Source organism: Oncorhynchus mykiss, chromosome 24, assembly GCF_057628025.1.
Source record: "Oncorhynchus mykiss isolate SJ-2025 chromosome 24, ASM5762802v1, whole genome shotgun sequence".
Taxonomy (NCBI): domain Eukaryota; kingdom Metazoa; phylum Chordata; class Actinopteri; order Salmoniformes; family Salmonidae; genus Oncorhynchus; species Oncorhynchus mykiss.
Window position 1 is genome coordinate 43,005,085 of NC_143045.1, and position 27,773 is coordinate 43,032,857.

The 27,773-nt window shown below is 43.9% G+C and overlaps 1 protein-coding gene across 4 annotated transcripts in view; it reads left to right on the forward strand.

Moving 5' to 3' along the window:
• Window positions 1-2,281: 2,281 nt before the first annotated feature.
• bicra (BRD4 interacting chromatin remodeling complex associated protein) overlaps window positions 2,282-27,773 on the forward strand; it is a 79,020-nt gene continuing 53,528 nt past the window's right edge. For 3 of the 4 annotated variants that reach the window (XM_090219005.1, XM_090219006.1, XM_090219007.1), the window contains exons 1-4: window positions 2,282-2,431; window positions 5,063-5,108; window positions 18,624-18,669; window positions 22,200-24,104. In XM_090219005.1, the coding sequence (XP_090075131.1) occupies window positions 2,293-2,431; window positions 5,063-5,108; window positions 18,624-18,669; window positions 22,200-24,104 (2,136 nt within the window). In that variant the 5' untranslated portion in view covers window positions 2,282-2,292. Of the gene's footprint in view, window positions 2,432-5,062; window positions 5,109-18,623; window positions 18,670-19,800; window positions 19,867-22,199; window positions 24,105-27,773 lie in introns of all 4 variants that reach the window. The other variant, XM_090219004.1, reaches the window with a different exon arrangement.

A 27,773-nucleotide genomic window follows, 5' to 3' on the forward strand; every position in this document is an offset into this window, starting at 1 on the left:
GTTAACAGTTGTTTGGAGCACGGCAGAAATCATGCTGGATTGACAGCATGGCCAATGTTGAATGTTCATAATTTTAAGCTTGGAAAAAACACACAGAATTGGTACCACACACCACACACCCACTCCATTGAATAGCAGGCTAGTGAGCCTTGCAATGCTTGCAGTTAACCACTGATTACTTCCAAACCACTCATTGTTGAATTTGCGATTTCCAACTTGTTGTGTAATGTTTATGTCCAATGGCCGATGAGCACCGATACATTTTATCTATAATTTCTCTTCATTATTTCTCTTCACATGACAAGGATTGAAAAGGATTTGCCAGTAGATTGTCGACTTGATTCATTATGATGACTGCTAGCTTGCTAGCTAAGATTTTGAAAGTATGATGTTGACATAATCAGTCTAATCAAAGCTACGGTAGATATAATGCGATTTGATGTCATTTTATCTGTGGCCAATGACCTTGAGCCTTCTTGGATGGGCACTTCTAATGTAACTCTATGGCAGCACTCAAGGGGCTTGAATTTTTGAGCTCTACCCTTAGATTGTGCGTTGGCGTAGTGTCCCCGTGAGTGACAGAACACAGAGCCAATCACGGCGACCAGCCCCTACGCTCCGTATTTTCCACTGGCTGCCCAAACCACCACAGAAAGCACTGAGCTGGGCTGAAACACCTGCATTTTGGAGCTGCCTTACTCAATCAAGCAACAAAGAGACCATGTTTGTATGCGGCTTTATTAACTCAGTGAATTATATATATATTTTTGCATTGTTTGCAAACTGATATGTAACACGTATTAATGCCAAAGTAACATACAAAAACAGGCAACCCCCTGAAGGACGGCTCACCACTGATGGTTAAACATGCATAGATGTCAAGGAAGTAGCTTGCAAAATACCTTTGCTCGTAATAGTATGCTGAGTGATATGACCTTTCTCAGAGTTGGCCACGTGCCAGTGGTCGGATATTCTAAATGTCCTCTAAATGCATGCTGCATTCACAAATTACGTGTTTCATTCAACCCCATGGGTGAACGATTTTTATGAAAAGGCCAAAGTGTGTACATTTTCATTAATATATGATTAGAATGTAGTGTCAAAATCAGCTAGAAGAGCTTTCTGTAACCACACCCAAATGGACAAACGATCTCTGAGTCCTCATTCAAATTCAACCAATCACTGAGTGTAAACAACAACCCAAACCACGCCCCTAGGAAAAATAGCTCTTTAAAACTGCCAATCACTTTCCCTGTATGCTGGAGGGAAATGACCTAAACACACATCTTTTTGTAGTCATCATTTGAACTGATCATGCCCTCTTTTTTAAAAAAATTTTTTATTTAAAAACATTTTTTTGTTGATATTGGCCAATCATATAACAAGATATATTTAATCACAAATAAAATAGCTTTGTCACTAATGCAGCTCTGAGGCAGAGGTGGATCGCCTGTGTATTTACTTCAGGACACATACCTACTGGTATTTTAATGCTATGGACAAAACATTAAAAACATCTGCTCTTTCCATGACATGGACTGACCAGGTGAAAGCTATGATCACTTGTTAAGTCCACTTCAATGTAGGTCAGTGTTCTCCAACCGGAGCAAAAAAAAAAACATTTATTTATTTTCATGTTTGGACAAAAAACACCGGACAAACTTAAGGAAATCAACTCCCAAGTTATTTTCATTTTTACAAATCTGTTCCCTAGTATTCTCACGCATAATAGAGACACGTGATTGTATACAAATGTAAACAAGGTTTGAAATGATTAGGTGTTTAGTCAAATATTATATATGTTTGGGCTTCTTGCATTCAATTTGCAGTCTACAAATGATTTGTAGTTATGTTCGTGACCCTGACCATCCGCTGAATAAAAAAAACTCGTCCTGCAGCTGAAGATGAAGGGGAGAAGACAGGTTAAAGAAGGACGTTTAAGCCTTGAGACGTGGATTGGTTATTACCACAATCTCAGACATAAAATGCTAATAGCATAACCGTAACCCAGTTGAATTATGATGGAAAATACAAGTGATAATGTCTCTATTAGTTTCTAACAGTGAATATACACTTAAAGCTATTACAAAACTGCACACTGTTTAAATATGTTTTGTTTATTGACAGTAAAATAAAGGTTTGCAACCATATACTCATCTGTATGACAGAGAAATCATTTGAAACCTAAACTAACATTTTTAACTTGCCTAAACTGGAACATTGGCTGTTTTACTATGATCGATAAACTGGCGCTCAGGGTTCATGAAAGGTTGAGGGATTTTTTTCTATTGAATGAATGCACACAAAACAATGATTTTTGAGCAGGCGAACTCAACGGTCCTCTGTTTCCTGCCTGTATCCGGGTCCTGTATGGAAGCCCGTGCGAGGCTGTCCCGGAGACCCCGCGCTGCCTGCACCTCTATCGTCTCGGGTGAGTTTGTTACAATGTAGCAATTTCTCTATTAATCTGAATAACTATATTAAAGCTGCAACATTTGCGTACTGCAAGCGGATTGCAAACCTCGCATCTGCCTTGATCTAAACGCCGTAGTCCTGTACGGCGAGACAAACCCTTTCATTTTCCAACGAATTCCCAAGCAAATACCCCCTGGTCCAAGAGTATTCCAACATTAACTCATATTTTGCTTGCAAGGAGAGCTGGCTTACGCAATTGCATTTTATTAAGGCAAACAAAATAATGCATCGGGAAAGCTAGGATGCAACGCTACCGTGCATTACAAGTGTTTCGATAGTACACCCTCTTGTGATGTTTTTACTTGTCAAATGTCTGAATCTGTTAACACCAGAATGTTGATAGAATGTTAGCTACTTAGCAGCTAATGCTAACGAAATGAAAGCTATGCATCAAAAGGTTCAAAAATAGCTAGCAGATTCAGACAAATAGACATCAAAAGAACACGCGAATTGTTTTAGAGGAAACCCAGTAGCAACAGGGCAAAAACAATGATATGATCGTGTCACTACATTGGAGGCATACAACGTTAAGTGAAAGCACCTAAACTAGCCAGCCGCTCGCAGTGTCCCTCCCATTCATATGCTGCGCACCGCTCTTCCTCTCTGCCCTGCTGGCTGTGCAATGGCTACGACCGCTTTAGCTACCAACCAACATTATGGAGAGCGGCAAATGGAGATTTGTCCTCTCTCTATATATATATATATATATATATATATATATATATATATATATATATAAGTGGGGGGTTTTTTTTCGCGGCGCAAGTCCGCTGCTGCTCGTCTCCGCCTCTCTGATCTCAGAATCTACTAGTTTATGTCGAGATGATACGAGCAGAGAGATTTAAAACATAGCTGGTTTCAGCAACATCTCCGTACTGTTTACTGGTAACATGAACAATCGGCCTCTCTGACTATAGCTATTATTCTTCTCTCTACGTGTGTGTATATATATATATATATATACACACGTAGAGAGAAGAATAATAATATAATATAATATATATATATATATAATACAATTTAAATAAATCTGAACATTGAATGATAACCGAGTGAGTGAAAAACGCGCGTTTTTAACCCAGAAGGTGATTTGCTCAAGGAAAGGGTATCACATTTTATTGTGATCAGATCGTGGTGATATTCAAGCAGAGGTGTTATGTTGTATGCATGCTTAAATTGGCCTACAAAAATAACTGTTTTATTGTAATGCTCACATTTTTTGGGGGGTGGGGGGGGGGTGTAATAGCAAGATAACTAATTCAAGAGCATCAATTAAGATTTCAGATCACTGATCATCAATAGGCTATGTATGTCATTAGTCCTGACCTTCTGGGCGAGACCAGTTAAATAAATCTGGAAAGTTTTGTAAAAAAAAAAAAAAATCCTGTCCCTATCTATATTTCAACCTGGTTGTTCTCTGGTGGTTTTAGTGTGGCGAAAACAACATAGCTCTGTTCTGCTCAGATCTGTGACGAATCGTAAGTAGCTCGTTTGATCTTGTTCTTGATACCACGAGGTGTTTTGACTGATGTCACGTTTATGCTAATATTTGTTAGTAAGCAAACGTCAACCAACTGTAACGATGTATTTGAGAGGCAAGTGCACCTTGTGCCACTTTAATTATGTTTTCAATAAACATTGGAGACAAAATCTAGTTTCCATGTTAACAACCTAAGCCAACCCCATCTGTTTTGCCCCAACCCCTATGCAACTGTGGGGCAAAATAGACAACACTTAAACTCAATTCAGTCTCGAAATGTTTATAAAAAATATAAATACATTTGCGCTCGTCTCAAATACATTGTTAGTTGTTGGTTAGCTTGCTAGCGAATTTGAGCCATATTAGCATAGACATGACATCAGTCAAAACATCTCAAAACAAGACGTGGTATCAAGAACCACCTACAACTCGCCACTTGACAGCTTCTTGTCATTGTTGCTAGATATCTGACCATTCAGAATCACAACAATGAAAGCCTTCCGGACACATCAACGCGCTGGCATCATTTTGGTGACGTTTTATTTTTTTGGGGGGGGAATGGAAGTATCGTGGTATCGCAATGCTTTGTTTAGGTTTTTGAACCTTGTGACTAACATATACTGTATCCTAGGACCTCGGTGGAAGTCTTTTTTTATTTTTTTATATATATATATCGAACAGAAAATGTAGAAAAATAAAAACAACTTCCCCCTAAAAAACGGTTATCAGACTGTCACCGTAGCCAAGTTGGAAGGACAATTACACAGAGAACCTCCTCACAGCACTTCCTGGATGGTTGGATTCTGGGAACTTATAAAGCCCCTTTAAAGAGACGCACGTTAGAAATGAATATTCATGCAATAATGATGCAGTTAGTCTTTGTTTGCATCGTTGCTAGTATCTTTGTATCCCAAATATAGGCTACACCTTGTTGATAGTATATTGGTTTACCAAAAGGATTGCACAAGCTTTGTTTGATATAGCCTACCACTATAGCCCCCCCCCCCCCCCCCCCCCCCTCTGTTTTTTACTGGAGTGGTGAATGCAATGATTGATGTATTGAACTAAATATTGTTGGGGGGTGGGGGATGTTTAATGTGTTTTCAGTTGACATGGACGATGAAGATGGCAGGTGCCTGCTAGATGTCATTTGGTGAGTTCATATATCCAAGCTATTCATCCTCGTCACACAATTGATTTATATTCTACTATCCACTGTTCATAACATCTAGTATACCTGACCAAGACATTGGTTTAGTCTATGTTGTAGGCTTGGGCAGGTATACTACCCCTATACCTAAGGGGGGGGGGGGGGGGGGTGTATTTCTAAAATAGCCACAGGATGTTGTTGTTTTCAATATCGTCACAGGGTTCGACATTAACGCCTGTCAAGTAAAACAGATCACCATATCCATTACTCAGATCGTAGAGACTAACAGTGGAAATTATATTTCAATCTATGGACAACTTGTTACAGCTGTTGTTAAATCATTGATAATAATCTGCCAGTTATTTTCCTGTAATTGCATTAAGATATATGGGGGAACATGGGTATATTCTAGAGGTCGACCGATTATGATTTTTCAAAACCGATACCGATTATTGGAGGACCCCCCAAAAAAAAGCCGATAACGATTAATCGGCGGATTTTTAAACACATTTATTTGTAATAATGACAATTACAACAATACTGAATGAACACTTATTTTAACTTAATATAATACATCAATAAAATAAATTTAGCCTCAAATAAAATGAAACATGTTCAATTTGGTTTAAATAATGCAAAAACAAAGTGTTGGAGAAGAAAGTAAAAGTGCAATATGTGCCATGTAAGAAAGCTAACGTTTAAGTTCCTTGCTCAGAACATGAGAACATATGAAAGCTGGTGGTTCCTTTTAACATGAGTCTTCAATATTCCCAGTTAAGAAGTTTTAGGTTGTAGTTATTATAGGAATTATAGGACTATTTCCCTCTATACCATTTGTATTTCATTAACCTTTGACTATTGGGTGTTCTAATAGGCACTTTAGTATTGCCAGTGTAACAGTATAGCTTCCATCCCTCTCTTTGCTCCTCCCTGGGCTCGAACCAGGAACACAACGACAACAGCCACCCTCGAAGCAGCGTTACCCATGCAGAGCAAGGGGAACAACCACTCCAAGTCTCAGAGCGAGTGATGTTTGAAACGGTATTAGCGCGCACCCCGCTAACTAGGTAGCCATTTCACATCGGTTACACAAGCCTCATCTCTGGAGTTGATAGGCTTGAAGTCATAAACAGCTGCAGGCAAACGCACGAAAGTGCTGTTTGAATGAATGCTTACGAGCCTGCTGGTGCCTACCACCGCTCAGTCAGACTGCTCTATCAAATCATAGACTTAATTATAACATAATAACACACAGAAATACGAGCCTTTGGTCATTAATATGGTCGAATCCGGAAACTATCATCTCGAAAACAAGACGTTTATTCTTTCAGTGAAATACGGAACCGTTTCGTATTTTATCTAACGGGTGGCATCCATCAGTCTAAATATTCCTGTTACATTGTACCACCTTCAATGTTATGTCATAATTACGTAAAATTCTGGCAAATTAGGCGGCCCAAACTGTTGCATATACACTGAAATGACACAATTTCACCTGGTTAATATTGCCTGCTAACCTCGATTTCTTTTAGCTAAATATGCAGGTTTAAAAATATATACTTCTGTGTATTGATTTTAAGAAAGGCATTGGTGTTTATGGTTGGGTACACGTTGGAGCAACGATATGCACAGCATCGATTATATGCAACGCAGGACACGCTAGATAAACTAGTAATATCATCAACCATGTGTAGTTAACTAGTGATTATGATTGATTGTTTTTTATAAGATAAGTTTAATGCTAGCTAGCAACTTACCTTGGCTTACTGCATTCGCGTAACAGGCAGGCTCCTCGTGGAGTGTAATGAGAGGCAGGTGGTTAGAGCGTTGGACTAGTTAACTGTAAGGTTGCAAGATTGAATCCCCGGGCTGACAAGGTACAAATCTGTCTTTCTGCCCCTGAACAAGGCAGTTATCCCACTGTTCCTAGACCAGTTAAGCCCACTGTTCCTAGGCTGTCATTGAAAATAAGAATGTGTTCTTAACTGACTTTCCCTAGTTAAATAAAGGTTAAATTATCGGCCAAATCGGTGTCCAAAAATATCAATCAATTCCGATTAATCGGTCGACCTCTAGTATATTCAATACAATTCACGAGTTGATTTAAAAATCTATGCTTATCGTGGTTGGTTTCTTGACAGATTTGCCCAAAATGTTGTGATGTAGAACATTTACTTTTCTGTCCTTGTATTTATGGCAGTGAAAGTTGTCCTTATATCATAGATGAATCCGTTAAATTAGACATCGAATCCAAAAGACCTGAGACTGGGACGGAGATTTGTCTTCCAACAAGACAATGATCCAAAACATAAAGCAAAATCTACAATGGAATGGTTCAAAAATAAACATATCCAGGTGTTAGAATGGCCAAGTCAAAGTCCAGACCTGAATCCAATCGAGAATCTGTGGAAAGAACTGAAAACTGCTGTTCACAAATGCTCTCCATCCAACCTCACTGAGCTCGAGCTGTTTTGCAAGGAGGAATGGGAAAAAATGTCAGTCTCTCGATGTGCAAAACTGATAGAGACATACCCCAAGCGTCTTACAGCTGTAATCGCAGCAAAAGGTGGCGCTACAAAGTATTAACTTAAGGGGGCTGAATAATTTTGCACGCCCAATTTTTCAGTTTTTGATTTGTTAAAAAAGTTTGAAATATCCAATAAATGTCGTTCCACTTCATGATTGTGTCCCACTTGTTGTTGATTCTTCACAAAAAAATACAGTTTTATATCTTTGTTTGAAGTCTGAAATGTGGAAAAAGGTCGCAAAGTTCAAGGGGGCCGAATACTTTCGCAAGGCACTGTATAGCCTCCACATTGACTCTGTACCGGTACCCCCTGTATATAGTCTCCACATTGACTCTGTACCGGTACCCCCTGTATATAGCCTCCACATTGACTCTGTACTGGTACACCCTGTATATAGCCTCCACATTGACTCTGTACCAGTACCCCCTGTATATAGCCTCCACATTGACTCGGTACCGGTACCCCCTGTATATAGCCTCCACATTGACTCTGTACCGTAACACCCTGTATATAGCCTCCACATTGACTCGGTACCGGTACCCCCTGTATATAGCCTCCACATTGACTCTGTACCGTAACACCCTGTATATAGCCTCCACATTGACTCTGTACCGTAACACCCTGTATATAGTCTCCACATTGACTCTGTACCGGTACCCCCTGTATATAGCCTCCACATTGACTCTGTACCGGTACACCCTGTATATAGCCTCCACATTGACTCTGTACCAGTACACCCTGTATATAGCCTCCACATTGACTCTGTACCGGTACCCCCCTGTATATAGCCTCCACATTGACTCTGTAGCGGTACACCCTGTATATAGCCTCCACATTGACTCTGTACCGGTACCCCCTGTATATAGCCTCCACATTGACTCTGTACCGTAACACCCTGTATATAGCCTCCACATTGACTCTGTACCGTAACACCCTGTATATAGCCTCCACATTGACTCTGTACCGTAACACCCTGTATATAGCCTCCACATTGACTCTGTACCGTAATACCCTGTATATAGCCTCCACATTGACTCTGTACCGTAATACCCTGTATATAGCCTCCACATTGACTCTGTACCGGTACTCCCTGTATATAGCCTCCACATTGACTCTGTACCGGTACCCCCTGTATATAGCCTCCACATTGACTCTGTACTGGTACCCCCTGTATATAGCCTCCACATTGACTCGGTACCGGTACCCCCTGTATATAGTCTCCACATTGACTCTGTACCGTAACACCCTGTATATAGCCTCCACATTGACTCTGTACCGTAACACCCTGTATATAGCCTCATTATTGTTATTTTATTGTTACTTTCTATAATTTTTTTTACTTTAGTCTTTTTAGTAAATATTTTCTTAACTCTATTTATTGAACTGCCTTGTTTGCCTTGTTGTTTAAGGCCTTGTAAGTAAGCATTTCACGGTACGTTCTACACTTGTATTCCGCACATGTGACAAATACGATTTGATGTCGAGCTGTTTTTAATTAAGTTGTGATGTATTCACACATCATCTGATCCATTTTAAGGATTTAAAAAAAAAAGACAAGTCAAGTGATGAAAAGATGATGTTGCGTTGGATGCACTAACAGCCCAAGTCAAGTGATGAAAAGATGATGTTGCGTTGGATGCACTAACAGCCCAAGTCAAGTGATGAAAAGATGATGTTGCGTCGGATGCACTAACAGCCCAAGTCAAGTGATGAAAAGATGATGTTGCGTCGGATGCACTAACAGCCCAAGTCAAGTGATGAAAAGATGATGTTGCGTCGGATGCACTAACAGCCCAAGTCAAGTGATGAAAAGATGATGTTGCGTTGGATGCACTAACAGCCCAAGTCAAGTGATGAAAAGATGATGTTGCGTTGGATGCACTAACAGCCCAAGTCAAGTGATGAAAAGATGATGTTGCGTCGGATGCACTAACAGCCCAAGTCAAGTGATGAAAAGATGATGTTGCGTTGGATGCACTAACAGCCCAAGTCAAGTGATGAAAAGATGATGTTGCGTTGGATGCACTAACAGCCCAAGTCAAGTGATGAAAAGATGATGTTGCGTTGGATGCACTAACAGCCCATGTGAACCAAAAAAAAGTATCCGAGAGGAATATCCATGAAAATGTTGCTGTCTTATTTGTTATGCGGTGAAGACGTACCTAGTGACTTGATGTTGATTATCTGTTGCTGTCTTATTTGTTATGCGGTGAAGACGTACCTAGTGACTTGATGTTGATTATCTGTTGCTGTCTTATTTGTTATGCGGTGAAGACGTACCTAGTGACTTGATGTTGATTATCTGTTGCTGTCTTATTTGTTATGCGGTGAAGACGTACCTAGTGACTTGATGTTGATTATCTGTTGCTGTCTTATTTGTTATGCGGTGAAGACGTACCTAGTGACTTGATGTTGATTATCTGTTGCTGTCTTATTTGTTATGCGGTGAAGACGTACCTAGTGACTTGATGTTGATTATCTGTTGCTGTCTTATTTGTTATGCGGTGAAGACGTACCTAGTGACTTGATGTTGATTATCTGTTGCTGTCTTATTTGTTATGCGGTGAAGACGTACCTAGTGACTTGATGTTGATTATCTGTTGCTGTCTTATTTGTTATGCGGTGAAGACGTACCTAGTGACTTGATGTTGATTATCTGTTGCTGTCTTATTTGTTATGCGGTGAAGACGTACCTAGTGACTTGATGTTGATTATCTGTTGCTGTCTTATTTGTTATGCGGTGAAGACGTACCTAGTGACTTGATGTTGATTATCTGTTGCTGTCTTATTTGTTATGCGGTGAAGACGTACCTAGTGACTTGATGTTGATTATCTGTTGCTGTCTTATTTGTTATGCGGTGAAGACGTACCTAGTGACTTGATGTTGCTGTCTGCTTCATTTACAGCAGGGTCTCGTTAGATTTAACAGAGAAAGCGTCAATGTAATACTTTCATATGTTTTTGCGCCTCGGATTGGACACCGAGCCTACTGTGCGCAATTATTTAGGATACACTATTGCGCAACACCCAACACTATTCATATGAATTATTCTGTATACAATGACAACGAATGACAGCCTAGCGGGCTTCACAGTATGATCTGGTAATGAAATATCATGACAAATACATTTTGGTTTCCCAGCGATTTTCAACAGTACCAAGGGGCTTGAAGTAGCCTACTTCAGAAATACAAACTAGTCACCTTTAGGCGAAATTTGATGTTTTTAATTAACAAAATAGGTTACCTACGGGGAATAGTGTAGGTCCGATTAGAATTTTTTTTTTGTGTGTGGGCCTGTGGATCACTACTGGCTGTAAGCAAACGAGTGATGCGCGTTTGTAAGCGAGCGAGTGATGCGCGTTTGTAAGCGAGCGAGTGATGCGCGTTTGTAAGCGAGCGAGTGATGCGCGTTTGTAAGCGAACGAGCGATGTGCGTTTGCAGCAATACTGGCTGTAATCCAAGGCTCAGCCAATCGTTCCCATATTAACAGAATGCAGCAGGAGACTGAAGAGAGAAGAGACAACCAATTTACTCATTACAGCATCAAAAAGACAACAGTGTGTCATTTAATTTACAGCAGCGCGTCCCCTGAACGATAACGACGAGGTAGGCGAGAAGCCTGACCGGGGTAAGAAGGTGATGAAGCCTACTTCATGAGCTGTAACCGGAAAAACAACTGGCTTTTTGGAAAGTTTGAGATGAGGGAGAAAGTGTGGTGGAACAAGTATTTGTTAGCATTGTTAAGTAATCTTGCTATAGTAGCTGGATCGAATTCTCCCGTTAGCTAACCAGAGACATGTTGGGCAACATTAGCCAATTTAACTGATCAAATCATTGAGTTTGTTTGACAATTAGCTGGTTAATAAAGTCAGACAGCCAGCTAGTTAATGTTACAACATCAGATAAGCTAACGGTGGTAACCAACGGGCTATAGTGTTAACTGGTACTGTATAAGACCCCTTGCCTTGTTGTGCCACCCCCCCCCCCCCCCCCATCGCGTGAACACACTCAATTCTTCATTGCCGCAACTTGCTTGCTAGTTGTTTCTGCTCCGTTTAACATACATATCACTGATCTTAGTAGCAGGAAACAATTTTGTATTTGTATCCTTCAAGGCAGCTGTCAATGATCACGTTAGGCTGCGTTTAATTCCTTTTATTGATCATGGGGTAGGCGCTAGTAATGTTTGCAGTTTTAGGGTTTGGCTATTTGTTTCAAGTTTATTAGATCTCTTTGCCAAAATTCATAATCTCTCCCATGTCTCATTCAACTAGTAGTTGTTGTGAAATGTTTATTGCTTGCCTGTATTTCACTCCCTCTGTTTAATATAACACACAATAATTACCCCCCCTTCTATTTTGGGACTGCAAGGCCTGGCACACGTCAGAATAATGCTTGTAGCTCCAGTAGTGTGTGCCACAGAAAGTATTTGACTCTAGCCACAAAATTAAGGGAATTAGAAGGGGGGGGGGGGGATTTCGGCAGGCAAGAAAATGCCCCCCCCCCCCCTCTCTAATTTTCTTACATTTTGTGGCTAGAGTCAAATGGCTATGCCAAATTTGGGCAGGGGGGAAGAATTTAGGCACAACACAGTTCCTGAAGTTATAACACATTAGTTGCTTACTGGACCCTGGCAATCTGTGTGAAATGTTAACTAGCTAACAAACTGTCTGTGAACTCATGTTTTCCCTCTACAGTATGTGGTTAATTTTCAGAATGAGAGAATTAGGTGAAAAAATGAGGCGTTGCTTGTTAAACAAGTGGATTCAGGGATCAAGCGTAGCTGAAGCTGGGCCTGACTTAAACGGGATGCCGCTATAGAGGTGAAAGGAACACCACACACTTTCCCTCTTTCAATACAGTGGATGAAAAGGGGTGTGCCAGGTGTGCCTGAAAGACAAAGAGATCAATTATACCAACGAAGGGTCTCCTGCTCTGCTGGGACTTTGTAGAACAGATGTCCTCATGGCAGAAAGTGTGCAGTGTGTTAGTGTGCAGTGTGTTAGTGTGCAGTGTGTTAGTGTGCAGTGTGTTAGTGTGTTAGTGTGTTAGTGTGTTAGTGTGCAGTGTGTTAGTGTGCAGTGCAGTGTGTTAGTGTGCAGTGTGTTAGTGTGTTAGTGTATTAGTGTGCAGTGTGTTAGTGTGCAGTGTGTGCAGTGCAGTGTGTTAGTGTGCAGTGTGTTAGTGTGCAGTGTGTTAGTGTGCAGTGTGTTAGTGTGCAGTGTGTTAGTGTGCAGTGTGTTAGTGTGCAGTGCAGTGTGTTAGTGTGCAGTGCAGTGTGTTAGTGTGCAGTGCAGTGTGTTAGTGTGCAGTGTGTTAGTGTGCAGTGCAGTGTGTTAGTGTGCAGTGTGTTAGTGTGCAGTGTGTTAGTGTGCAGTGCAGTGTGTTAGTGTGCAGTGCAGTGTGTTAGTGTGCAGTGTGTTAGTGTGCAGTGCAGTGTGTTAGTGTGCAGTGTGTTAGTGTGCAGTGTGTTAGTGTGCAGTGTGTTAGTGTGCAGTGTGTTAGTGTGCAGTGCAGTGTGTTAGTGTGCAGTGCAGTGTGTTAGTGTGCAGTGCAGTGTGTTAGTGTGCAGTGCAGTGTGTTAGTGTGCACTGTGCAGTGTGTTAGCGTGCAGTGTGTTAGCGTGCAGTGTGTTAGCGTGCAGTGTGTTAGTGTGCAGTGTGTTAGTGTGTTAGTGTGCAGTGCAGTGTGTTAGTGTGCAGTGTGTTAGTGTGCAGTGCAGTGTGTTAGTGTGCAGTGTGTTAGTGTGCAGTGTGTTAGTTTGCAGTGCAGTGTGTTAGTGTGCAGTGTGTTAGTGTGCAGTGTGTTAGTGTGCAGTGCAGTGTGTTAGTGTGCAGTGTGTTAGTGTGCAGTGTGCAGTGCAGTGTGTTAGTGTGCAGTGTGTTAGTGTGCAGTGTGTTAGCGTGCAGTGTGTTAGCGTGCAGTGTGTTAGTGTGCAGTGTGTTAGTGTGCAGTGCAGTGTGTTAGTGTGCAGTGTGTTAGTGTGCAGTGCAGTGTGTTAGTGTGCAGTGTGTTAGTTTGCAGTGTGTTAGTGTGCAGTGCAGTGTGTTAGTGTGCAGTGTGTTAGTGTGCAGTGCAGTGTGTTAGTGTGCAGTGTATTAGTGTGCAGTGTATTAGTGTGCAGTGTGCAGTGTGTTAGTGTGCAGTGTAGCCCAAAGAGAGGTGTTTTTGTTGTGTTGAACTTGACAGTAACACGTGTGAGTGGGGGGTTTATTACATGTTTTTCTCCTGACTGAACGTTATTTTATGTAACTTTGTGCACTTGATCGATGTCTGTAGTGGCCACTATAACAGAGCAACAATAGAATAGCCTGTTTTGTTTCATTCTATTTCAACTTTAAGATGTCCCCCCCCCCCCCCCAAAATGCAATATAATTTAAATGTGTGTGTGGTCAGAAGCGTTCTATTATAAAGGCTGTCGTGGCTAACTGCAATATTAGTGGATTGTTTTGTTGCAGGACTTGAGTGTCATTTGCAGTAAAGTCTAAAGCAACAAATAACATTCGATTGATTTCCTTACGTTTCTTTGTTTGTTTTTTAAAAACAAAATACACACAGAGACTGATGATGTAGATCATATTCTGTGTTGTTTAATTAGTTAAAACCTGCCTTTCTCCCTAGCCCTAACCCTAACCCTATCCCTATCCCTAACCCTTTCTCCCTAGCAGGGATTTATTTAGCATCTTTCAGTGCAACACAAGAAACGGTCACCTTTTTCGGTGGGGCCTCACCAGTTTGCATCCCCGCTCGTTGAATTTGGAGTTTCAAATGTCCTTGTGATTATTCTAGCCAATTTATAAGTTCTCCTGTTGCCTTAGTTTTTTTTGAGAGAGGTGGGGACACTTTCTTCCCCCCCCCCCCCCCCTCTCCAGCCACTTACATTTTAGGGTGTTGCGCAACACAACACCATATATGTGAAGCCCTATATGTACAACTATTATATAAATTATACAATTATATAACATTGAGGTCTTTCGAAATGACAATTTAAGTGCTTAAAAAAAGTTGCTGAAAGTCATTGAATTTCACTTGCCAATATATCTGTATGAGCCCCGTCCAACATGTTATAGTCCTATGTTTTTGTGTTGGTGTAGTAATGGATATATATATATATATATATATATATATATATATATATACCTCTAAGTATACAATCTAAATGTATCTAAATACACAAGGAACTGCATAAATATCCTTTATATTTTTCTGTTTCAACCCATTTTGACGTTTTGATTTCGATGTCAAACATTGGCCCCGTTACCGAGTTCCAAACTGCCTCTTCAAGCAACGTCGGCACCAGAACTGTTCGTCGGGAGCTTCGTGAAAACGAGTTTCCGTGGCCGAGCGGCCGCACACAAGCCTAAGATCACCATGCGCAACGCCAAGCGTCGGCCGGAGTGGTGTAAAGCTCACCGCCATTGGCAGTGCCTTCAGGATGTATTCATACCCTTTGACCTCTTCCACTTTTTGTTGTGTTAAATTGACTAAATTCAAAATGGATTTCTCACCCTATACACATATATACACTATACATCCCATAATGACACAGTGAAATGTTTTTAGACACGACTGCTAATTTATTGAAATTATTATTCTGTTTCTTTTTTTTTTTTTTTTGTTCTGATAAACTCTCCAGTCCTTAACAATTACAAGCATACCCATAACATGATGCAGACACCACTATGCTTGAAAACATGGAAAGTGGTACTTTTGTAATGTGTTTTTATTGGATTTTCCCCAAACATAACGTTTGTATTCAAGACAAAAACGTTAATTGTTTTCCAGTATTTCTTCAGTGCCTTGTTGCAAACCGGATGCACGTTTAGGAATAGTGTTGTTCTGTACTGGCTTCCTCCTTTTCACTCTGTCATTTAGTTTAGTATTATGGAGTAACTACAATGTTGAAAACAATCACAGCCGTTAAACTGTTTTCAAGTCAGTTAAGAACTGGGGAGTTTTTCCAGAACAAAAACCCGACAGGGTATGAAATGACTGCGTTTAATGAGTTAAGCACAGGCTAAATCCTAGAGAGAAACCTGCTTTCCACCAGACGCCGGAAGAGGATAATTAACCTTCCAGCACCTTCCAGCAGGACAACAACATAAAACACAAGGCCAAATTTACACTGGTGTTGCTTATCAAGAAGACAGGGAATGTTCTCAGAGTTGCAGAGTTACAGTTTGGACTTAAAATCTACTTGAAAACCTGAAAATTGTTGTCTAGCAATGATCGACAACCATTGTGAAAAATGTTGTAAAATGATAACGAGCTAATGTTGCACAATCCTCATGTGGAAAGAAAGCTCTTAGAGACTTACTCGGACGCTCAGCTGTAATCTCGGCCAAAGCTTCTACAAAGTATTGACTCTGGTACGAATACTTTATGGAAAAGAGATTTCTGTATTTCATTTACAATAAATTTGCCAAAAAATGTCTAAACCTGTTTTCACTTTGTCATTATGGGGTATTGTGTGTAGATGGAGGGGGGGGGGGGGGGGGGGCTGTAACACAACAAAATATTTGGGCTGTAACACAACAAAATGTGGAATAAGCCAGGCTAAAGGCAGGCTAAGCTCCAGTCATGTTTGACTAATGTATAATAATGACAAATAATTACCATTTTAACATCTACAGACTTAATTATGTGGACATAAGCGAGGCTCTGGTTCTGATGAAATGGTCACAAGACCCAAGAGTGAAGGGCCGTGCCTACTTCACATCACCCACCTTGAATCAGAGCGGAGGCCGTCAGTATTTGGAAGCAATTTAACCATAAAGTTAATCGTTTAAAACCTGGGATGTTTTATGTAATTTTATGAAGCATGTCTGTCTTGGTTTCAAACTATCCTCGCTAAAATACGGCCATAGAAATGTTGAGGGAATTATTTCATAAAAACCTAACATGCCGTTGAAACCAGCATTTCTCTCATGTTTGCCAAAGGCATACTCCTGGTTTTATTAATCCTGGTCTGATTGATGCGTCTTTCAGATCTCCTCGCTTCATTTCTAATTCATATTTTCATCTCTGTCACATGAAACAGCTTGTGCCTGTGGTGGCCTTTTGTGTTTACCCTCTAATTTCATTTTGGAACATTCGCGCTTAGGCTACCAAGTGTGTTATTTAGTTTGGCTACCAAGTGTGTTATTTAGTTAGGCTACCAAGTGTGTTATTTAGTTTGGCTACCAAGTGTGTTATTTAGTTTGGCTACCAAGTGTGTTATTTAGTTTGGCTACCAAGTGTGTTATTTAGTTTGGCTACCAAGTGTGTTATTTAGTTTGGCTACCAAGTGTGTTATTTAGTTTGGCTACCAAGTGTGTTATTTAGTTTGGCTACCAAGTGTGTTATTTAGTTTGGCTACCAAGGGTGTTATTTAGTTTGGCTACCAAGTGTGTTATTTAGTTTGGCTACCAAGTGTGTTATTTAGTTTGGCTACCAAGTGTGTTATTTAGTTTGGCTACCAAGTGTGTTATTTAGTTTGGCTACCAAGTGTGTTATTTAGTTTGGCTACCAAGTGTGTTATTTAGTTTGGCTACCAAGTGTGTTATTTAGTTGTAATTGTAATGTTTTGATAGGCTACCAAGGGTGGCCAACCATCCTCCAGGATAAACTTAAAGGGGCAGTGTTGTTTTTTGAGACGGGCTTGAATATGGAGAGAAGCCAATGGCCAGAGTGTTGCCTCCATTTTGTTTGATTCTCTATGTTAAAAAGTATGGTAATGGATTTTTATTTTGTAAAGTGGTTCTTTGCATCATACAATAAGGTAAAAATTGTTTTACATACCTTTTTTTGGAGGGGGGGGGGGACACAAGTGACGAGCTTTCGAAAAAAACAATCTTGCCTACTTAATGTTAAAACAATTTCTTTTGAAGTTTTTCAATAAATTTGAATATATGTAGCTAGCTTTTAACGTAAATACCTGCAGTCCACTTGTACGTTAGGAGATAAAGATCTTAATTTCACCCGTCACATTATTTGACATTATGGAGCTCACCGTAGTTCCCCAGAACCGTTGAGCCAGTCACGTGTTTTTGTTGTTGTTTTTTGTTTTGTAAATGGCTCAACGGGAGAATGCGTGAATCCAGGTGTGTAACTTGTTATCTCAGTAGGTAGCTTAATTAATAAGGAGACGGGGGCATCGAATCACAGGAGGTTGGTGGCACCTTTTTAATTAGGGAGGATGGGCTCGCGGTAATGGCTGGAGCAGAACGGTATCAAATACATCAAACACGGTTTCCACGCCGTTCCATTCGCTCCGTTCCAGACATTATAATGAGCCGTCCTCCGGTGCATCAAACATAAAGTGATAGATTTCTGTTTGTGTTTTGAGAAGTCCTAGGACTTTGGATGAATTATCTGTACAGCTGCCACTGCGACCTTGATTTCCTTGCGTATTTTCTCCTCTTCGTTCTCTGCCCGAGCAGACAGGCCCGTTGCCCTTGCGACTCCAGACTCCACACAGACACAGCAGGTACACATGCTGTTCCAGATCCACTACTGTTCTTCCTTCAGACGTGCAGGCCATTTGTACAATCCCTCTCGTTCATATTTCTCTTGTAAATGTCGAAACTCACCAATTTGTCCTTGTACATTTTGTTAGCTACTACCTAATATAGGCAATCCAGCTCAAGTTATAGGTGTCTTTTTGTAATTAGTTTATTTTCATTTTAGCGCTCATTAGCATATTTTGCTAGCAGCCTCTGTGGAAATTTCGTTAGTACTTGTGCCAATTTTGTGCCTCTCACCCTTTAAAAAAAATTTGGGTTAGCGTTCTGATAATAAATGTGGGTGGGTTGTTTTAGCGCCCCCTTGTGAATTTCGGCAGTAATAGCGTAAATCCCAGGATGAGAGAAGGATGGTAATGACGATGTGAACATCTGGATAATGGCTCAACTCTACTAGGTAGTAAGTGTGGATACTGGGACAGAGAAATAGACGTGACCTCAATGACTACCTGCCTGCCTGTCTGACCGATGTTCCTCTCTCCACAGTGACCCAGAAGCACTCAACGATTTTCTTCATGGATCAGAGATACATGTACGTGGCTGCTAATTGACCTGCATGGATGGTTATGATGCTTCTATTGTACTTACCAAAGCTAAGGAGGTAGCTGGATTGTGTTTCATAGCAGTTGATTTGACAATGAGGATGGGTGTGGTTGACTTCCAAGCACCAGATATCAGCTAACAGAACAGGCTACTTCTCTTGGGCCGTAGCGTCAGTGACACATTGAGGTCAACACGTGCACTGGCTACCACACACACACACACACACACACACACACACACACACACACACCTCCCCGTCCCTCCAACGGGGTTTCTGCGTCCATGGCTCTGCTACTGCTTATGGTTTCTTGCTTTGTGTCTGGTCTGTATGGTGGATCTGTGTGTCTGGTCTGTATGGTGTGTCTGGTCTGTGTGGTCGGTCTGTGTGGTCGGTCTGTGTGTCTGGTCTGTATGGTGGATCCGTGTGTCTGGTCTGCGTGGTGGATCCGTGTGTCTGGTCTGCGTGGTGGATCCGTGTGTCTGGTCTGTATGGTGGGTCCGTGTGTTTGGTCTGTGTGGTCGGTCTGTGTGGTCGGTCTGTGTGGTCGGTCTGTGTGTCTGGTCTGTGTGTCTGGTCTGTATGGTGGATCCGTGTGTCTGGTCTGTGTGGTCGGTCTGTGTGTCTGGTCTGTATGGTGGATCCGTGTGTCTGGTCTGTGTGTCTGGTCTGTATGGTGGATCCGTGTGTCTGGTCTGTGTGTCTGGTCTGTATGGTGGATCCGTGTGTCTGGTCTGTGTGGTCGGTCTGTGTGTCTGGTCTGCATGGTGGATCCGTGTGTCTGGTCTGTGTGGTCGGTCTGTGTGGTCGGTCTGTGTGATTTCAACCCTGCCTTGTCACCTGATTAATCCACGATGACCAGTACTAGTCTAACACTAGCCCTCTTCTGCTTCGCTTCCCTCCCTCCCTCCCTCCCACCTTTAAACCACTTTGCTGCCCCTCCTCAATTCCGGGTCATTGGTGGGTTTGTTTGTCTGTCTCGCTCTCCCTGTCTGTCTCGCTCTCCCTGTCTGTCTCGCTCTCCCTGCATTTTTTGGCTGTCCATGTGGTGTGACCTCCCTCCGGCCTATTCTGTCTGTCGTTCTGTCCTATCCTGTCTGCGTCTGTCGTGTCTGTCTGTAGCTGGACACTGACGACCTTTTGGATGGCTCTAACGACCCCTCCAGCTCGTTCTTCTCTTCTGTTGGGGTGAGTAATGGCTCTTCCCCACTCTGACCTCTGACCCTCCTGTCTCCATTCATATATGTAGCATGCATCTCTCCCCCACCCTGCCAGTAACACACATCCACACACACCAAGCTCTGATGGCCCTGGGCTGGTTGGTAGGAGCCATGACACTGTGGGGGTCTAAGGGTCCTGTCTGGGGGGCCTGTCTGGTCAACATCTCCACGTGTGAGGCCTGTCCAGGCTGATCTCAGGCCTGCTCAGTTCAACCCATTCCTTCCCATCTCTCCTCATCTCTCCTCATCTCTCCTCTCCTCATCTCTCCTCTCCTCTCCTCAGCTCTCCTCTCCTCAGCTCTCCTCTCCTCAGCTCTCCTCTCCTCAGCTCTCCTCTCCTCAGCTCTCCTCTCCTCAGCTCTCCTCTCCTCAGCTCTCCTCAGCTCTCCTCAGCTCTTCTCTCCTCAGCTCTCCTCTCCTCAGCTCTCCTCTCCTCAGCTCTCCTCTCCTCAGCTCTCCTCTCCTCAGCTCTCCTCAGCTCTCCTCATCTCTCCTCATCTCTCCTCTCCTCTCCTCAGCTCTCCTCTCCTCAGCTCTCCTCTCCTCAGCTCTCCCCTCCTCAGCTCTCCTCTCCTCAGCTCTCCTCTCCTCAGCTCTCCTCTCCTCAGCTCTCCTCTCCTCAGCTCTCCTCTCCTCAGCTCTCCTCTCCTCAGCTCTCCTCTCCTCTTCTCTCCTCAGCTCTCCTCAGCTCTCCTCAGCTCTCCTCAGCTCTCCTCAGCTCTCCTCTTCTCTCCTCAGCTCTCCTCAGCTCTCCTCAGCTCTCCTCTTCTCTCCTCAGCTCTCCTCTTCTCTCCTCAGCTCTCCTCAGCTCTCCTCAGCTCTCCTCTTCTCTCCTCAGCTCTCCTCAGCTTTCCTCAGCTCTCCTCTTCTCTCCTCAGCTCTCCTCAGCTCTCCTCAGCTCTCCTCTCCTCAGCTCTCCTCTCCTCTTCTCTCCTCAGCTCTCCTCTCCTCTCCTCAGCTCTCCTCTTCTCTCCTCAGCTCTCCTCTTCTCTCCTCAGCTCTCCTCTTCTCTCCTCAGCTCTCCTCAGCTCTCCTCAGCTCTCCTCTTCTCTCCTCAGCTCTCCTCTTCTCTCCTCAGCTCTCCTCAGCTCTCCTCAGCTCTCCTCTTCTCTCCTCTTCTCTCCTCTTCTCTCCTCTTCTCTCCTCAGCTCTCCTCAGCTCTCCTCAGCTCTCCTCAGCTCTCCTCAGCTCTCCTCTCCTCAGCTCTTCTCTCCTCAGCTCTCCTCTCCTCTCCTCAGCTCTCCTCTTCTCTCCTCAGCTCTCCTCTTCTCTCCTCAGCTCTCCTCTTCTCTCCTCAGCTCTCCTCTTCTCTCCTCAGCTCTCCTCAGCTCTCCTCTCCTCTTCTCTCCTCTTCTCTCCTCAGCTCTCCTCTCCTCAGCTCTCCTCTTCTCTCCTCAGCTCTCCTCTTCTCTCCTCAGCTCTCCTCTTCTCTCCTCAGCTCTCCTCTTCTCTCCTCAGCTCTCCTCTTCTCTCCTCAGCTCTCCTCTTCTCTCCTCAGCTCTCCTCTCCTCTCCTCTCCTCTTCTCTCCTCAGCTCTTATCTTCTCTCCTCAGCTCTCCTCTCCTCAGCTCTCCTCAGCTCTCCTCTCCTCAGCTCTCCTCTCCTCAGCTCTCCTCTCCTCAGCTCTCCTCTCCTCAGCTCTCCTCTCCTCAGCTCTCCTCTCCTCAGCTCTCCTCTCCTCAGCTCTCCTCTTCTCTCCTCAGCTCTCCTCAGCTCTCCTCAGCTCTCCTCTTCTCTCCTCTCCTCTCCTCAGCTCTCCTCTTCTCTCCTCAGCTCTCCTCAGCTCTCCTCTCCTCAGCTCTCCTCTCCTCAGCTCTCCTCTCCTCAGCTCTGCTCTCCTCTCCTCAGCTCTCCTCTTCTCTCCTCAGCTCTCCTCTTCTCTCCTCAGCTCTCCTCTTCTCTCCTCAGCTCTCCTCTCCTCTCCTCAGCTCTCCTCTCCTCAGCTCTCCTCTCCTCAGCTCTCCTCTCCTCAGCTCTCCTCTCCTCAGCTCTCCTCTCCTCAGCTCTCCTCTCCTCAGCTCTCCTCTCCTCAGCTCTCCTCTCCTCAGCTCTCCTCAGCTCTGCTCTCCTCTCCTCAGCTCTCCTCTTCTCTCCTCAGCTCTCCTCTTCTCTCCTCAGCTCTCCTCTTCTCTCCTCTGCTCTCCTCTTCTCTCCTCTGCTCTCCTCTCCTCTGCTCTCCTCTCCTCAGCTCTCCTCTCCTCAGCTCTCCTCTCCTCAGCTCTCCTCTCCTCAGCTCTCCTCTCCTCTCCTCTCGTCCTCCATCACAACGCTTCACTGTTCTTCCTTCTCTCTCCTTCATAGTGCCACGTTCCAGAGGTCCCACCCCCAGTCCAGCTGTCGTCCAATGAGCAGCAAGGCCTGCCCCGGGTCAGCGTGGACCTGGACTTCCTGGAAGATGATGTCATCCTGGACGGGTCGCCGGGCGACGACGGTAGCAACGCGATGGAGCCATGCGACATCCTGCAGCAGAGCCTGGCGGAGGCGAACATTACAGAGCAGAGCCTGCAGGAGGCCGAGGCAGAGCTGGACCTGGGCTCCTTCGACCTCACCATGCCAGGTCTGACTCAGGTGGTCCAGACCCTGCCCTGTACAGACAGCCTGACTGGGTCTGGAGGGACCGCTGCGGGGGTGGGGCTCCCCATCTTCCCTGGAGCTCCAGGCTCCTCCGCCACCCCTCCCCAGGCCACAGCTGACATGCTGGGCTCGGTGCTGGCCCAACAGGGCCTGGAGTTTGGGCCCCAGGTCATGAACAAGGCCCAGGCCATCAGTATGCAGCCTTTCATGCAGCAGGTGGCAGGCCTGGGTAACGTCACCCTTCAGCCAATCGCCTCCCTCCAGGCCCTACCTAACGGCTGTCAGTCAGGACACCTGGGGCTGGGACTGGGGCAGATACAGGTGATGGGCCAGCCCACTGTGATGACTATGAACCAATCAGGACAGTCCATCCTGGCCAAGGGTATGGGAGGATACCAGCTGCACCAGCCTGGCCCCGAGGCACAGGGGGCAGGTGGGCAGGGTGGACTTGGAGGAGGACTTCTGATCCAAGGGGGAAAAGCCACTCTGGGACCTCCTGCTTTAAACGGACCAGCGGTGTGCGGTACCACAGGAACCTTGGTTGGGTTCAGTAGCCCCGGACTGGCACAACATGGGCAGAACCATCCCCAAGGACAGATCATGCAGAACTTGATCGTCCAGCGAACTCCGACCCCCATCCAACCCAAACCCCCTCAGGGGGGCGCAGCCATCCAGCCCAAACTGTTTAAGCAGCAGCAGGCCCAGCCACACGCCTTCCAGAATGAAGCCAACAAGGCTCTAGGGGTGCAGCATGTCCCTGTCTCCGCTGCCCAGAATGTAGCCTTCCTGACAGGCAAGCCTGGCGCCAACGTGGTCCTAACCTCCCAGGCAGGGCTTCCCCAACAGGCTCTGTTCAAACAGCAGACAGCCCACCACCCCTCTGGGAAAGCACTCAGTGTCCACCTGCTCAACCAGCCCGGCAGCATCATGCTGGGGGGCCAGAACCACCAGTTCCTCCTGCCACAGCAGCTAGCCGGGGGTCAGATCCTCACGCAGCACCCTGGGGGCCACATCATCACCTCCCAGGGGCCTGGGGGCCAACTGATAGCCAATCAGATCCTGGCTCAGCACCAGAACATCAACCTGGGCCAGGTGCTGATGTCTCAGGGCCACATCCAGCTGCAGCCGGGTCAGATGGGTGTGGGACATCAGCTTTTCCAGATGCCTGTTACCCTCTCCCAGAGCCAGACCCACCCGGTCACGGGCCACCAGGCCCACACGGTGATCCAGGGCATGCCCCTGCAGAACTCCCTGGCCATGCTGAGCCAGGTGGAGGGGGTGAGTCCTGCTGTCAGCCTGCAGCCCGCTCTGCAACCGCAGCCGGGGGGCGTTCCCAGCAGTGGGATGGGCGGGGCAGCTGCCATGGCACAGGGCCAGCCTGGGGAGAGTGGGAGCTGTACAGACCAGGCAGCCCATCCTGGACAACCCCCCCAGCACTCCTCCATCCTTTCTATGCAGGCTGGGCCCTCTGTCTCTGTGGCTGTCTCTGTCCCCTCCTCTTCTCCATCCTTATCTGTGTCCTCCACGTCAGCCCAGCAGCAACACAGCCCCGGGAGCAGGGTGCTCTTCACAGGGCCACAGGGCTCCAGCATGATCCTCAGCCAGGAACACCTCCAGATGTTTCTCCAGCAGGTCAGTATGGCCCAGCTTCTACCTCACCTTTCTACCTTTCTACCTCACCATCTCTCTACCTCACCATCTCTCTACCTCACCATCTCTCTACCTCACCATCTCTCTACCTCACCATCTCTCTACCTCACCATCTCTCTACCTCACCATCTCTCTACCTCACCATCTCTCTACCTCACCATCTCTCTACCTCACCATCTCTCTACCTTTCTACCTCACCATCTCTCTACCTCACCACCCCTCTACCTCTCTACCTCACCATCTCTCTACCTCTCTACCTCACCATCTCTCTACCTCTCTACCTCACCATCTCTCTACCTCTCTACCTCAACCTCACCATCTCTCTACCTCACCATCTCTCTACCTCACCACCCCTCTACCTCTCTACCTCAACCTCTCTACCTCTCTACCTCAACCTCACCATCTCTCTACCTCTCTACCTCAACCTCACCATCTCTCTACCTCACCATCTCTACCTCACCACCCCTCTACCTCACCATCTCTCTACCTCACCACCCCTCTACCTCTCTACCTCTACCTCTCTACCTCAACCTCTCTACCTCACCATCTCTCTACCTCACCACCCCTCTACCTCTCTACCTCACCATCTCTCTACCTCACCACCCCTCTACCTCTCTACCTCACCATCTCTCTACCTCTCTACCTACCATCTCTCTACCTCACCACCCCTCTACCTCTCTACCTCACCATCTCTCTACCTCACCACCCCTCTACCTCTCTACCTCACCATCTCTCTACCTCACCACCCCTCTACCTCTCTACCTCACCACCCCTCTACCTCTCTACCTCACCATCTCTCTACCTCACCACCCCTCTACCTCTCTACCTCAACCTCTCTACCTCACCACCCCTCTACCTCTCTACCTCAACCTCTCTACCTCACCACCCCTCTACCTCTCTACCTCTACCTCTCTACCTCACCACCCCTCTACCTCTCTACCTCAACCTCTCTACCTCACCACCCCTCTACCTCTCTACCTCAACCTCTCTACCTCACCACCCCTCTACCTCTCTACCTCACCACCCCTCTACCTCTCTACCTCACCACCCCTCTACCTCTCTACCTCAACCTCTCTACCTCACCACCCCTCTACCTTCCTACCTCTCCCCCTCTACCTTTCTCTTTCCCCCCTACCTCTGGCTATTCTCCATGGTACAGACTGTAGGCTAGTTACTGTATGTTATCTGGCTATAGACTGTAGACTTGTTCATTTATCAGACTAGATACTGTATGTTATCTGGCTAGATACTGAATGTTATCTGGCTATAGACTGTAGGCTTGTTCATTTATCAGACTAGATACTGTATGTTATCTGGCTATAGACTGTAGGCTTGTTCATTTATCAGACTAGATACTGTATGTTATCAGACTAGATACTGTATGTTATCTGGCTATATATAGGCTTGTTCATTTATCAGACTAGATACTGTATGTTATCAGACTATAGACTGTAGGCTTGTTCATTTATCAGACTAGATACTGTATGTTATCTGGCTATAGACTGTAGGCTTGTTCATTTATCAGACTAGATACTGTATGTTATCTGGCTATAGACTGTAGACTTGTTCATTTATCAGACTAGATACTGTATGTTATCTGACTAGATACTGTATGTTATCTGACTAGATACTGTATGTTATCAGACTAGATACTGTATGTTATCTGACTAGATACTGTATGTTATCAGACTATAGACTGTAGGCTTGTTCATTTATCAGACTAGATACTGCATGTTATCAGACTAGATACTGTATGTTATCTGACTAGATACTGTATGTTATCAGACTATAGACTGTAGGCTTGTTCATTTATCAGACTAGATACTGTATGTTATCTGGCTAGATACTGTATGTTATCTGACTATAGACTGTATGTTATCTGACTATAGACTGTATGTTATCTGACTATAGACTGTAGGCTTGTTCATTTATCAGACTAGATACTGTATGTTATCAGACTAGATACTGTATGTTATCAGACTAGATACTGTATGTTATCTGACTAGATACTGTATGTTATCTGACTAGATACTGTATGTTATCTGACTATAGACTGTATGTTATCTGACTATAGACTGTATGTTATCTGACTATAGACTGTAGGCTTGTTCATTTATCAGACTAGATACTGTATGTTATCTGGCTAGATACTGTATGTTATCTGGCTAGATACTGTATGTTATCTGACTAGATACTGTATGTTATCTGACTAGATACTGTATGTTATCTGACTAGATACTGTATGTTATCTGGCTATAGACTGTATGTTATCAGACTAGATACTGTATGTTATCAGACTAGATACTGTATGTTATCAGACTAGATACTGTATGTTATCAGACTAGATACTGTATGTTATCAGACTAGATACTGTATGTTATCAGACTAGTTACTGTATGTTATCTGACTAGATACTGTATGTTATCTGACTAGATACTGTATGTTATCAGACTAGATACTGTATGTTATCAGACTAGATACTGTATGTTATCAGACTAGATACTGTATGTTATCAGACTAGATACTGTATGTTATCAGACTAGATACTGTATGTTATCAGACTAGATACTGTATGTTATCAGACTAGATACTGTATGTTATCTGACTAGATACTGTATGTTATCTGACTAGATACTGTATGTTATCTGACTAGATACTGTATGTTATCTGACTAGATACTGTATGTTATCTGACTAGATACTGTATGTTATCAGACTAGATACTGTATGTTATCAGACTAGATACTGTATGTTATCTGACTAGATACTGTATGTTATCAGACTAGATACTGTATGTTATCAGACTAGATACTGTATGTTATCAGACTAGATACTGTATGTTATCTGACTAGATACTGTATGTTATCTGACTAGATACTGTATGTTATCTGACTAGATACTGTATGTTATCTGACTAGATACTGTATGTTATCTGACTAGATACTGTATGTTATCAGACTAGATACTGTATGTTATCAGACTAGATACTGTATGTTATCAGACTATATACTGTATGTTATCAGACTAGATACTGTATGTTATCAGACTAGATACTGTATGTTATCAGACTAGATACTGTATGTTATCAGACTAGATACTGTATGTTATCAGACTAGATACTGTATGTTATCAGACTAGATACTGTATGTTATCAGACTAGATACTGTATGTTATCAGACTAGATACTGTATGTTATCAGACTAGATACTGTATGTTATCAGACTAGATACTGTATGTTATCAGACTAGATACTGTATGTTATCAGACTAGATACTGTATGTTATCAGACTAGATACTGTATGTTATCAGACTAGATACTGTATGTTATCAGACTAGATACTGTATGTTATCTGACTAGATACTGTATGTTATCAGACTAGATACTGTATGTTATCAGACTAGATACTGTATGTTATCTGACTAGATACTGTATGTTATCAGACTAGATACTGTATGTTATCAGACTAGATACTGTATGTTATCAGACTAGATACTGTATGTTATCTGACTATAGACTGTATGTTATCAGACTAGATACTGTATGTTATCTGACTAGATACTGTATGTTATCAGACTAGATACTGTATGTTATCAGACTAGATACTGTATGTTATCAGACTAGATACTGTATGTTATCTGACTAGATACTGTA